The 14602-nt window shown below is 41.0% G+C and overlaps 1 protein-coding gene across 1 annotated transcript in view; it reads right to left on the bottom strand.

Moving 5' to 3' along the window:
* sdk1a (sidekick cell adhesion molecule 1a) overlaps positions 1-14602 on the bottom strand; it is an 839938-nt gene that overhangs the window by 57712 nt on the left and 767624 nt on the right. The window contains exon 33 of the mRNA XM_078240149.1: positions 8563-8698. Coding sequence (XP_078096275.1) covers positions 8563-8698 — 136 coding nt within the window. The remainder of the gene's footprint in view (positions 1-8562; positions 8699-14602) is intronic.

Consider the following 14602-nt stretch of genomic DNA (forward strand, 5'->3'; position numbering starts at 1 on the left):
AGCCTACTCCATACAATGGATGTTACACTTGCCGGCTTAAAGATGGGCTTAAATAAAGACATTTGGAGGATATTTATAATGGGAATGTTGATGGGATCTTAAAGAACCTCAAATGCTGAGACAAATGCTCAGACATCAACCATTAGGTGGACAATGGAAACAACAATACTGTGGTCACATGACAGAAGCTGGTCCATGATAGAAAATACCTTATTAATTCACCAGGACAACCCAGTACAGGAAGTCTAGGATACAAAGGAAAGATCCTGTGCAGAAGGCTAATTCATTTTACCTGCAAAATTCTATTTTTTCACTACACGGGTTTACTATAGAACTTCAACTAGAAAGGCCTTGTTTCTTGGATTAAACAATTGTAAGCTCTTCAGCAGAAACCTCCAATCTCCTTTATTCTTCAGTGAACTAAAAGAGAATTCTCATACCTGAAACGTTTCCAATTACCATCTGAAAAAACTTAAGAAAGAGTGATTTCTCAGACTTTTCTAAAGATATCAGTGCATGCTGTTAGAATGTAACCAATGATGACATGGGATCTGTTGCAGTGACCAATGGTAACATGCTGCAAGGGTCAGCTGACCCAGTAAACTATGTAATCAATGACAACATGATGTGGTGGTCAGCTGACTCAGTATAAATAAGAACCTGCTGGGAATTTTTAAATTACTTGGGAGTAATTGGGAGCCCAGGGTGAGGCCTCAAGTGTTGGAGTAATGATGTTTCTTTATTAAACCTTTTTCTTTGATTTATAAGTTGGAGTAAGTTTGTTTCATTTTATTGCCTATAGCTGAAGAGTTCCTTCTGTTGGATCAACACATGCTACCTTTTTTTGGTAATCATCTTTTCTAAAGTTTATTTTAAAGTTTATTTATTAGTCACAAGCAGGCTTACATTCACACTGCAATGAAGTTACTGTGAAAATCCCCTAGTTGCCATACTCCGGTGGCCTGTTTGGGTACACTGAGGGAGAATTTAGCATGGCCAATTCACCTAACCTGCACATCTTTGAACTGTGGGAGGAAATCGGAGCACACGGAGGAAACCCACACAGACACAGGGAGAATATTCAAATTCCACACAGTGACCCAAGCCGGGAATCGAACCCAGGTCCCTGGCACTGTGAGGTAGTAGTAGTAACCACTGTGCCACCCTTTCTTATGCGTGTCTTGCGTGAATGAATGGGTGGTGTTGCATTGGGCATTCCATATTTCTGGTGTTCAGAAAATAAACATTTATTCCTTCTTTTAATGTAAACCTATGAGAAAACTTGTTTTGTGCCTGCTCTTGAAACTCTCAGGAAATAAGGAGTAAAACAATTTTTATTGAAAAGAGATGGGAAAAGAGGGAAGCTATCCCACATCTCTTACCTTGTTTGTAACTTGAAGATGTAACTAGCAACTAGATATAGGGGAAGCAGTAGGTGTAGCCTGCTTAGATTTTTAAAAGGCAATCAAGAAGGTGCAACACAAAAGGTTAACACACAAGATAACGGCTCATGGAGTTGTGGGGTGATATAAAGTTACTGGCTAAAGGATTGGTTAATGAACAGGAAGCAAAAAATATGGATAAATGGGGCATTTTCAAGTTGGCAGGCTGGGACTTGTGGAGTGCCACAACGATGAGTCTGGGACATCAACCATTGACAATCTGTATTAATGAATTATCACTGAATGTGTTAGCCATTGCTGCTGCTGATACACCCTGATACTGGGTCACTCCACTGCTGGATGGACAGCCAGTAAGGATGGAAGTTGACACTGATGCCAGAGACTGTTTACAAGTTAAAAACTTTAACACGTTCCCTTGAAGCCTCCAAGGATGGTGCTGAAGACACACAGGTGAAGTGGTTCCACTGAAGAACCGCATCGAAGTAGCTGTGCAACCTAATGGGCAAACAGCAGATTTGTCTCTACATGCAGTGAAGGGCAACTATCCAGTGTTGATGGCTGGAGAAAATGCGACTGAACAGGGCCAAAGACATGATGACCAATGGAGAATCGGGCCTCACAAAAATTTTAAAGAAGCACGCATTTGTTTTTAATGGAGAATTGGGGAGTATGAAAGACAGTTAAACTGAAAATAAAAGGAAGCCAAGCAAAATGCTTGAGGGCAAGGTCTGTACATATTAGGCCGAAAGTGGAAGCTATCTTGGAACGACTTGTGAAAATGGGATAAGTTGGTGTGACTGATAACATGCAAAGGAGAATTCAAGTGAGATAATGACTGAGGATACATAGAAACTGATCCTATCCAACAAGTACAATGTTGTTACCTTTGAGGATAAAGACTATTGGAAGGATAGGCAGAATGTGGACTATAGTACCTTGGTCTGCACCATATCGCCCTGCTGCTCATGGATTAGCAGAATGTTTTGTCCCAACCATGAAACCTACCTTGGGAACAACCAGGGAACAAGGTTCACTGATCAAATATCTTAACTTCCGACTACTGCAGACATTCCTTGACCAAGACGTCTCCTGCATTACTAATGGTGAAGAGACAACTACATTCGGCATTCGACCTGTGAAACCTCCGAAAACAAAATAAATTGTACAACTGCAACAGCAAGGACAACTAGAATGGCTGGACAGCAAATCAAAGCATAGAGTTTTTCACCCAGTACAAGGAATTTTGGCTAGGAATTGCTCCAAGGAAAGAAATGGCTCCTGTCGCAATCCTTGCACAGACTGAACCTGTCTCTTATACGGTCCAGACCAGAAATGAGGTTATCTGGAGGAGACATGTGGACCAGCTGTTGGCTGGGAGAACAGATCCGCCGGGCATTGCTTTTATCTGCACGTACTTACACCATTAAGCATTGACAATCAAGTCTACATGGTAATGAGGATGGCCTTTCAAGATTGCCACTGCCAGGTGGTTCATCAGGCTACTCAAGTGGCAATATCTGCTACTTTGGAACCTGCTGAGAATCCAGATTCAACCGTACAAAGTCCTGACCTGAACCTTCCTATAACCCCGACAGCAACAGACACAGAGAACACCTCCTATTCCCACATCAACACTGGTTAAATTCACCACCGATGACGTTAGTGGAAAGATGATTGGCTTATTGATTATTGTTCATGTTGAACTTGTTGGGAGCGTTCAATTTAAAGGGGGAGGAAATGTTATGTATTTGTATTAATTCCTATTGGCTAACTGAGCTCTGCTGTGAATTAATGTATTCACGGGAAATGAAGTCATAAATCCTAGTGTGGAAGAAGAAGTCACCATGTAAGAGAGCACCCACCTGTAAATAAAGCTCCAGTATTTTTAATCCTCCATTCTACCTAGTGTCTTTCTCCAATCTACAACACGTACCATCAAAGTTAACTCTCAACTTCCCTCTGATGGTGTATGGCAGACACACAGTTGTAGATAACTGCTGCAAAGAAGCTAAGTTCTTCAGTACATTTTTACAATTATGTTCTGAATAAAAACATGGCTTGAAGGAAAAACTGGTCATTGTGACCATTTATGACAAGAAGATTAAAAAGGCTATCAATACCTAAACTGAATTGAGAGCAATTCCTTCTCCCAACTATGGGTAAGCAATTCCCCATGCAAATTAATGTGCAGATGTTAAAATCAGTGTAAAATGGTGATCATCTGGAGTTTCTCTTGTAGTATGGCACCCCATACCAGAACATAATACCAATTTATTTCTGACCAAACTTCAACTGAGTTAAAACAAATGGCAAACTATGGCAAAATAAAAGGCAGTAAGAGGAAACCTCGATTCTCTGACTAACTACGAATCTCCCCATAATAAGAAAGGAAAAGGCCATTTAGCCCATTGCTTTTCGGGTACATTTGCAGCCAAGTTTCTCATTGTACAAAGCAATCCAGTATTTCTCCAGAAACACATTTGATCATTTCTCTGGAGTTACTTACAATATTTTGCTCAGTGGTTTCAGTGTGGGTGAAGCAATATTGCTTTAATTTCCTGTTTACTATTAAGCTATTTTTAAATGTATCCCTTAGTTTCTAAATTTTTTATTTTTATGAAAAAATGTTTCTGGATTAACCATGATTCCAAAATTTTTATTAGGTTATCTGAAAGCCTCTTTTCATACGTGAATGATGCCAACACATGTAACCTAGAAATGTGTTCGATGAGGTAATCAAATTCAGGCCAAATCTGTCAATAAATTGTCTCAATCAATAGCAAATTTAATCATATGGAAGGTACTTTAAGTAGAATAAATTCAACAGATGCACCCAATTATACTGCAGGGTACTATGTAAACTGTGTAACCATTAGAAAAACAAACTTGTGGTATGAGGGAGATAGTTTTGTTGAACATAGATATAGGATCTTGCTTTGCTTTTTCCACACTAATATCAAAGACCAGTTAGGGCTTTTGATGAGGCCTGTGGGTTTTACAGAGAATATATGGCTATATTTTTCTCCTAATTCTTCTGTAAAGCTAAGAACCTTATTTCCTCATTAAGTCCCTCCTGCCACCCGTCTACTTTGGTTGTCCAAATTATGAAGTGTTCCGGAACAGATTTTAAATTGCTCTGAAATGGATTCCCAGAATGTGGTCAACTAGCAGCAATTAAATATGCCCATGGGATTTATCTGAAATGCTCCTGTTCTCTTCCCAAATGATTCAATGCAAATTTGCACTTCTGAGCAAGTCAGAAGGACGTCTGCTAGAAGCCAGTGGGGTTCTTCTTTACATATGCAGATTGAAAACTCCATTTCATCAGTCAGGTCTGACTGCTATTTTGGCCAGATATCTCTGCAGAAAAGCTATTTTGGCTTTCCCTCTAAACCAACCTAGTGAGAAGAGGATTTGGGCCAGAATACAAGAGCTGGGATGTACTTCTGAGGCTGTATAAGGCTCTGGTCAGACCCCATTTGGAGTATTGTGAGCAGTTTTGGGCCCCATATCAAAGGAAGGATGTGCTGGCCTTGGAAAGGGTCCAGAGGAGGTTCATAAGAATGATCCCTGGAATGAAGAGCTTGTCGTATGAGGAACAGTTGAGGACTCTGGGTCTGTACTTGTTGCAGTTTAGAAGGATGAGGGGGGAATCTTATTGAAACTTACAGGATACTGCGAGGCCTGGATAGAGTGGACATGGAGAGGATGTTTTCACTAGTAGGAAAAACTAGAACCAGAGGGCACAACCTCAGGCTAAAGGGACGATCATTTAAAACAGAGATGAGAGGAATTTCTTCAGCCAAGAGTAGTGAATCTGTGGAACTCTTTGTCACAGAAGGCTGTGGAGGCCAGGTCATTGAGTGTCTTTAAGGCAGAGATAGATAGGTTCTTGAATAATAAGGGGATCACGGGTTATGGGGAAAAGGCAGGAGAATGGGGATGAGAAAAATATCAGCCATGATTGAATGGCGGAGCAGACGCGATGGGCCAGGTGGCCTAATTCTGCTCCTATGTCTTATGTCTAAGAGGCCAACATTTGACTGTTTTTTTAACTGTCAGCAGAAACGGAAGGTGGTTTGGGGGGGGGGGGGGGGGGTGGAGAGAGAGAGAGAGAGGAGAGGAGAGAGAGAGAGAACGACGACGACGCTTAATGAGGAAATAAGGTTCTTAGCTTTACAGAAGAATTAGGAGAAAAATATAGCCATATATTCTCCGTAAAACCCGCAGGCCTCATCAAAAGCCCCATCTGGTCTCTGATATTAGTGTGGAAAAAGCAAAGCAAGATCCTATATCTATGTTCAGCAAAACTATCTCCCTCCATACAACAAGTTTGTCTTTCTAATGGTTACACAGTTTGCATAGTACCCTCATGCTATGGACCATTCCTGGGGCCCCAGGGATGATTTTCTGCTGTGACATTTCACTCACTCACCATGGGTGGGCCAGCTACCCTTTCCCTCTGTTTTCGGGTGGGTGGGTGGTGAGTTGAGACGAGAGTTCTGGAGTTCAGACTTCAAAACTCCAGCCATGAGTTGATATTGAGCCTACTGAGATGACTCGACCTCTGATCTTCACTCTTGTCTATATTTGATGGACTATTCATCGACACTTCCCCACAGCGCTGAGATTAAGAATTCAGTGAGTGGTTGCAAATCCATATCCTGCCATGCTATGGCACTGTGTTGTGAATGCTCTACTTCACCATCCTGCTGTGACTGTCTAACTTGACAGGTGCAAGCTGGTATTATTCTTATCACTTTAGGCTCGGTATTAAGACCCATGCAGTGGAAACATTAATTCAGAAGGTCAGTATTTGTGAGCATGCTACAACAGATACACAGCAACACATAGGATAGCAAGAAAAATTAACGTCTGTTACCCAGCTGAATGAAACACTGGAACTATTTTTGACTGACATCTTGAATACACATTTAATATTCCATTATGGGTTTACAAATTGAAATCTTAAAAGTGCTAAAGGGCATTGGCTTTCCATTTCTGGGACAACAGGACATATTTGTTTGGTTTAAAATGTATAATTCAGAATTGAGAGAATAAACAAAGACAAATTCCTCCTTTCATTGTTTAGCTGGTGCAATAATAGATCTGTTTCTTTTTGGCCAGTGCAGATATTACTAGAATTTCTTTTATCTCTGGTTCATATTTTCTCTGACTTAAAGTCATGAAATGTTCCTATCAATGGACCATCTCTAAAACAACTTGCTTGTTGAAAGGATTAGTTAATTTATGCATTAGACTTCTGTACGACTATGACCAAAATTAATCAGATCAGCATGCCTTTGGCACAGGTGAATTGGAAGAGGTACACTTCTCCTCTTCCTCTAAAGTAGCAGATTTTTGACCTTAGATAACCCAGCTGGTTATCTGTAAATTGAGCCATTCACAGTGAGAAATGCAGTTACAGAGGAAGGTCATGGAATAAAAATTCACGTGCGTTCTGCCTGTTGGTTAGGCATAAAAAGACACAAAGGAGTACAAAATTATGAGGGACCTAAATAGGGTAGACAGTAAAGACTGTTTCCCAGAGCTGAAGGATCCATTATCACGGGGCATAGCTTTAAGGTGATTGGTGGAAGGATTAGAGGAGACATGGGGAAAACCTTTTTTACCCAGAGTGTGGTGCGCATCTGGAATTCACTGCCTGAATTGTTCAACTCACTTAAGAAGCACCTGGATCTGCACTTGAAGTGCTGTAGCCTGCAAGGCTACTGACTGGGTGCTGAAAAATGGGATTAAAATGAGTGGCTAGTTTCTTTTCTTCTCTTTTTGGCCAGTGCAGACATGATGGGCTGAATGGGCTCTTTCTGCACTGTAATGTTTTCCATGACTCGACAGTTTTAAAGTCTACAATTTGGTAGTGGGACAGCTCACACCCAAATCCAAGCACCCAAAATCAGCGTTCCCGGTGAACGCCCTAAATAATTGTTATGCCCCTAAATTACATATTTAAGGTGCATAACTTCTGCTGAAGGGCCCCACTGCAAAGTCAGTTGGCAATTCTTGTCACAGGTACTGGGCCTGTCTCGCTCTCAGTTCTTCAGCACACCCTGTGCCCTCACCCCCAACAAAAGCAGGCAGGTTAAAAAAGAAATTTTGTTTAAAAACTCCATCTCGTGGAGTCAGGAGGAACAGCAGTGATTCTCCAACACTACAGGCACTGCAATTGCCCCACCCACACACCAGTTAAACCCTCCATCCCTGGACTTACCCAAGGGCTGTTCTCGGTGAGTCAGGAGTCTGACATTTATGACTTTGCTTGGGAAGCTACCTATGACGCACAACCAATGCTGGTAGCTCAGGTTGAGTATACCAATGGGGACCGGGGACCAATTCTATCGCCTTTTGGTTTGGACATGAAATGTCTTTTGTACCAAAATAGACTCAGCTTACTTTCATTCTAATCCACAGGGGGATGCTGTAGACAGTTCCTCCATTCCTCTTCTGATTTGTATGAAGGTATAAACAAAATAATGTTTGTGTTGCGGGGGTGGGGGGTTAGAATTTAGGTCCAACAAGTTAATCCACAATCTGGGTAAACATTTATCCCTATCATTAAGTACACCTAGGTAGTTTCAACTGTGTTGGATGTGACAGGCATAAAAAAATTGACATCACGTTAGATATTGAGAAAATCACTGATTGAACCATGAATTCTTGCAGCAGAGAATAACATGGGAAAAATATGAATAAAAGAAGAAGCCAATTTAAAAAGAAATGTTGTGTGCATAGCATCAGTTTGGCTCTAAATAGATGGTCAAATTATTCAAATTCTGACTGCAAAACATCCATGAGGCAACCATTCACATGACATATATCGCATTCAAAGCAAGGCCGTAGACAATCTCCAATCAACACAAGTGTTAGATCTATCATGTCAGAAAAGTATACATGACTGAAGAGCGAGTGGTAGACTCCACAATTGATATGATAATGATGCTATATGTTTATATAAAAGCAATATTTGCATTTTTATTGCTTTGTCAGAAATAACATTGTCAAGTTGGACATAGTGGAAACCAAGCAGTCAGAATTTAAAGCCCTATAGACATACGCATTAAAACAACAAAAGGTTTTAGGAAAATATTTTTGAAACAAATCAAGGCTGTCCACAGATCTGTCATCTGCTGTTACTTACGGGTTAGCTTTGTCTGCAGAGAAGAAGGCTCCCCAATGGACCGTGTGTTGAATTCTGGCATATTCTCATACACAAGCTCCCTGTAGTAAATGCGGAATCCCAACAATATGCCATTAAAACTTTCTTCTTTTGGTGGCTAGGGAGAAATAAAACGTAGAAATTATTCTGGCTGTATCTTCACGTTATCTGGGTAATTTAACCTGGTTTTACTTCCATCATACTACTTGTTCTCCTCCATCTCCTAAAAACTAATCAATTCTCCTGATTGCTTACAGTGTTAAAAAAAAACCTGAAGAAGTATTAACCATACAAATGGGAACTGGTTAACTCAAATTCAAACTAAAATAGTTAATTCCATGTGAGGCAGTAATGGTGTTACAACAGCGGCCCTAAATGCCCATAAAATAGTGAGCAGAAAAGTCACCCAGTGATTGTGGTCATAAAATACAGAATGAATACAGCAGAGATTGAGGCCATTCAGCTTGTTGTGTCCAAGAGTATCTCACCTCAGTCCCACTCACTCACCTTTTTCCCATAGCCCTGCAAACATTTTTCTTCCCAGTTAATGATCTATTGAAGGCTCTGATTAAATCTTTCTCAACCACACTCTCAGGAAGTCCAGATCCTAAATCCTGGTTGCATTAAAGGATTCCTCATGTTATTGTTGCTTCTTTTATCCATCACCTGAAATCAGTGCCCTCTGGTTCTCAATATTTTTGCAAACAGGAACAGTTTCTGCCTTTCTACTCTGTCCGAACTCTTATCATTTTGAACCCTTCACAAAAATCCCCTAACATTCCAATCCTAAAGGAGAATACACCCAGCATCTTCGATGTATTCACATAACTGAAGTGAAGACTGCAAACAAACCCAGCCAAGTTCCATTGTCTCCGCATTCCAACTTGAAAATTGCAAGGCATACAACATCCTAAATGTCGCCTTTGGTTGAAGTGCAGCATGAGCCAACTCTCACTTATCTCCCTAACTTACTGTCTCCAACTTATCATCACCACCTCTTAAAGACTGCCAAAAAGACACAAGTGAACGTCATTCACTAGCACAAGGCACAAGCTGGGCTGCAAAAACCAACTCCTTCATACTTTTGCCGTAGCACTGGTCTTCTCAACAGCTGAGCATGTGCATGGGCCTCATGCGCCACACCAAACAAAGTGACACACAACTTCACTCACTAATGAGGATAATCTCTGAAACGTGAGATCAGCTTCAGTTCAGTTGTTACCAATCTTTACAAATATCACCTCTCCTTCCACTTGACAGGCCATAGTAACACAGAGAAATAACTTGCATCAGCAGCAACATGGACCTTTCCCATCCATAGAGACCTTCAGAACTCCCCACTCACCACATGGCTCTACGAAACACTTTCTAGACTCGAATCAAACATCTCCAACTCCAAAACACTGATAAAACCTGGAGGAAAGCTTGGACAGAATACACCTTCCAAAGAAACACATGGGCCAGAACTCTACCACATCACCTGCCAGAATCAGAGTAGGCAAGGTTCCAACAACGGAAATCTCCATTGACCTTGGACGGGAATTTCTGGTCTTGCTCGAGCGAGGTTGTAAAATCCCACCCATGGTCTCCGACCCAACATCTCAACAATCAGGCTTTAATTTTCAGGGGTGCATCAATTAGAATATGGACTGGATATGGTCAGTTGATATACAATATGGACTGGATATGGTCAGTTGATATACAAGTGGCACTTCAAAACCTGACCTGGCTGCCACTGCGGGAACTCTGGCCAAGCCATGGACCACATAATAACACTTTTCCCCCAATTCAAGTTTGAGGGCAACATCCTGAAGTTACGCTTGCTCTCCAGCAAGGCACTGGTGTGGTTAGAAAACTTGGCATTAAAACTGTGACAATAGCTCCTGCTCTTAAAACCATACAAAAGATGACTGAAGTCTTTCATCGCCGAAGCTATTCTCATGAACATTTTCTGCACTCTCCTCAATGCCTTTACATCCTTCCTTAAGTGTGGAGCCCAGAACTAGACACAATAATCAATTTCAGGCCAAATCAAAATTTTATGCAGGTTTATCATTTCTTTGCTTTTGTACTATTATAAAACCCAAGATCCCGTATTCTTTATTAACCACGCTCTGCCAGCTACTCAACAACTCCTATTGCGTGTCCAAAGAGATTAGGATTGGTTTGGTTGTGATGTCTGTCATATTAAGAAGTTATCCAGCATTCAGTGACTAAATCTGCACATAAAGAATGGTCAATTGAGACCAAAGTTTCAGAGAGCAATTAGGGACTGTGAAATTATCCCAGAGTAGTATTCAGGACATGAAGGGAGGAATCTAAACGAGAAAAAGACTTAGCAAAGAGGAGTTTCATTCACTGTTTCATTTATTACCTTGAAACCCAGTCATATATCCGTAGTAATGTAAATGTGGTAATTCCCTTCGATTTTGATTTTGTTTTTCGACATTCGAATTAGTTATTTTCTATTAGTTATTTGCTTGTGGTATCATAGTGATTGTATCACTGGACAAGTAATCCAAAGACCAGAACTAATGTTCCAGAGATACAGGGTGAAGTTTTAACTCACTCAAAGTCAATCCACTTGCACAGAGAGAAAATCAGGCCAAACGAGTTCAAAATCCACCCTGGCAGTTGTGGAATTTAAAATCAGTTAAATAAATTCTGGATTCAAAAATTTCTCTGAGCAACGATGTTCATTTTTGTTCAATCCCAACCATCTACAAACATCAGTTAACATAAAATGAATTGGTGAGGTATATTTTTATTCACCTCTGTCATAGACAAATCTAGGAAATAGAACTAATTTATAAACTGTTTAAATTGACCAAAAAACAGTCAGAACAACTTGTCGAATTTAATATTTGACTTATCTTCTATTTGTAAGATGATTTTATGTATGTAATAAAGTGTGCCATCTGGCGTGTGATACATACCACTGACTCTCGAATGGGTTCGCTCAGGGTTCACTGAATGAAATGCTAGGGGGTTATGAGGATGGGTAATAAATACTGGCCGAGTCAGCGATGCCTACATCTTGTAAAATGAATTTTCAAAAATTCAACAGTCCCCAAAACTGGGTGTGGGGGTTGTGATTACCCCTTGCCCATTGACTGCAATGCACACATCACACCAACGTTATGCTGTCTGCTGTTTTAAAATGATATCAGTCCTGTCAGCACTGATTGAGCTGCTGGTTGGATGGTCATCTGACCAATATTGTGAGTGACTAGCACCACTTAAAACTAGTCTGCACCTCTTAAAGGTGAAGTTCATTCTGACTGAAGATGGTACCGACAGCCATGCAGGAATTCGATTTGATTTTGACCAATGAAATACTGAATAATGGCACAATGATCAGGCTCCAAGTTTTTGGAGATTGTATGAGGGGCTTTGGTGGGGGAAGTGCAAAGGACAGGTCCTGTATCTGCAGGGGCTCATGAGATCTTCCAAACACATGCTTAGAAGGCAGTCAGAGCAAATAGTGTAGGTATTGCCAGAAGTCAAGCCCCGAGAACTTGGAGGCTGTGCCGCAAGAAGTTCAACACTCTCATATGTGGTCAATGTCAGTGAATGTGTCTTCAAATGTTATATATCACTCTCTGCACCACTAACCTCACACACTGTACCACACCCCGCCATTCAGCTATCAACAATCAGGACTCATACGTGACAATCATATACACCACTGCTCCCTCACTCACTTAGCATACATATACACCCACATCTTACAGTTTACATGCACTGGCAGCTATTTAAGCCATGACAGACACATAAGACAAACAGACTGCACAACGTTCAATGACACAGAGCAGGGACTAACTGGAGGGTGACAGGCACACCTACATAGCTGACCACTATGCAGGAGATGGTGCTGGCCTTTACCAGGGTGCCTACAATTGAGGCTGTAGCCAGCAGAGGGACTGAAACTATCAAAGATGGCATCTAATTATCCATTTCACATTCCACCTCCCGTCATGACACAATCTATTCTGATTCACAATCTGCGGATGGTGTAAGCACACACGTCTTACTTTCCCCTACTCCTCAAATTACAATCTTGTTCTTGTACCTTTTTCCTTTCAGATACCCAAGGAGTGCAGCCGGGTTAGGTAGCGAATGAACAACAACAAGACAGTGATAATGAAAGCAACATCATTTAATTTCACACCTGCAGCTAAGAGTTCAGATACTGACACTGTGAGTGACTTAGAGTACAGCATAGAGGTAGGATCTGCACTTGGAGAGACATTGGGCATGGGTAGCTGCCACCAGAGCAGGGGGTAAGGATAGTGCAGGTACTGATTAGGTGTCATTAATGTTAATGGTTTTCCTTCACAAATGCCGCCTGACCTACTGAATGTTTCCAGCATTTTCTGTTCTTATTTCAGTTTTCCAACATTTGCATGTAGCAAAGGTACCAGCTTGTCAGAGTGCGAGGCTGCACATGGGTTCCACTGCAGAGAGAAAGTTGATGGGTATGCAGTCATCAACTGCGTATGAAATGCTTCGTTCATTGGGAGCCTGCTGTCTAGGATTATGGAGGAGTTCAGACACACTGGATGTTGAGGGAGTGAAATCACTCTCAGCTGTGCTTTAGAGCAGAGTTGTGCAGTCAATGGCATCTTGCATCAAGGGGAAGCCTGCAATCCCAGTGAAGCTATGTGTTCACTCTGCCGGTTTCTCGCTAGCAAGAGACCATGAATTGTCATTACCTCTTTGTGAATGACCTCCCTCATGCTGGGATGGATGGCAAACTGAAACATTGCAAATACCTCCAGCCTGGATGGATGCTGACACATAAACATTCACTGCCACTATCACCCTCACAGCTACTGAGTGCTGTCCTCAACCTGCTCTGAGGTTGCAGTTATTGTTGCAGAAGATTCCGGATTTCAGTGCGGGCAGGATGTTGCACACACTTTCTTTCAGAAGTTCAGTTAGGAGAATTAATCCCGGAACAGCCTCGGAGAAAATGGTCTTCTGCTGGTTATTACATTAGAGAGGATGACCGGAGTTCAGGAAACCAGGATGTCGAAGTGGTTTGTGTTGGGATAAGAAACAATAAAGGTAACAAGTCACTTGTGGGAGTGGTATACAGGCCCCATAATTGTAACTACAAGGTAGGACAGAGTATAAAAGAGATAATGGAAGATTGTCAGAAAGGAATGGTGATAATCACAGGGATTTCAATCTACATATAGACTGGAAAAATTAGATGGGCAAAGGTAGCATAGATGAAGCGTTCATGGAATGTTTTCAGGATAGTTTCTTGGAACAGCACATTCTGGAGCCAACCAGAGAGCTAGCTATACCAGACCTGGTAATGTGCAATGAGACAGGATTAATTGATAACCTCATTGTGAAAGCACCCCTAGGTAGCAGCAATTATATGATTGAATTTTATATTTAGTTCAAGGGAGAGAGGAGTGTGTTCAAGACTAGTATTTTAAACTTAAATAAGGGCAATTATGAGGGTATGAAAGCAGAACTAGTTAAAGTGAACTGTAAAATGAGGTTAAGGCAGAGGTCAACAGATGTTCAGTAGCAAACATTTAAAGAGATACTTCAAAATACACAGAATAGACACATTCCAATGTGAAAGAAAAATTCCAACAGGTGGGCTCACTGTCCATGGTTAATTAAAAAAAAGTCAAAGGTAGTATCAAACTTAAAGAAAAAGCATAAAATTACTCAAAGATGGGTGGCAGGTCAGAACATTGTAAAGAATATAAAGAACAGTAAGGAATGACGAAAAGGTTAAGATGAAGGGGAAAATTAAGGGTACGATGGAAAGCTGATAAGAAAATTAAAAATGGATACTAAGAGCTTTTATTGATAATTTTTTTTAAAAAGTTAACAAAATGAGCATTGCTCCTCCAAAAAAGTGTATTGGTGGAATTGATGTTGGAAAATAGGGAGACTGGGGATGACTTAAACAGGATACTTTGCATCAGTCTTCACTAAAGCGGACACAAGTAACATCCCAGAAACAGGAAATGGAAGGGAGGGATAAACTTAG

The sequence above is a fragment of the Mustelus asterias genome, chromosome 23 (assembly GCF_964213995.1).
Source record: "Mustelus asterias chromosome 23, sMusAst1.hap1.1, whole genome shotgun sequence".
Taxonomy (NCBI): Eukaryota; Metazoa; Chordata; class Chondrichthyes; order Carcharhiniformes; family Triakidae; genus Mustelus; species Mustelus asterias.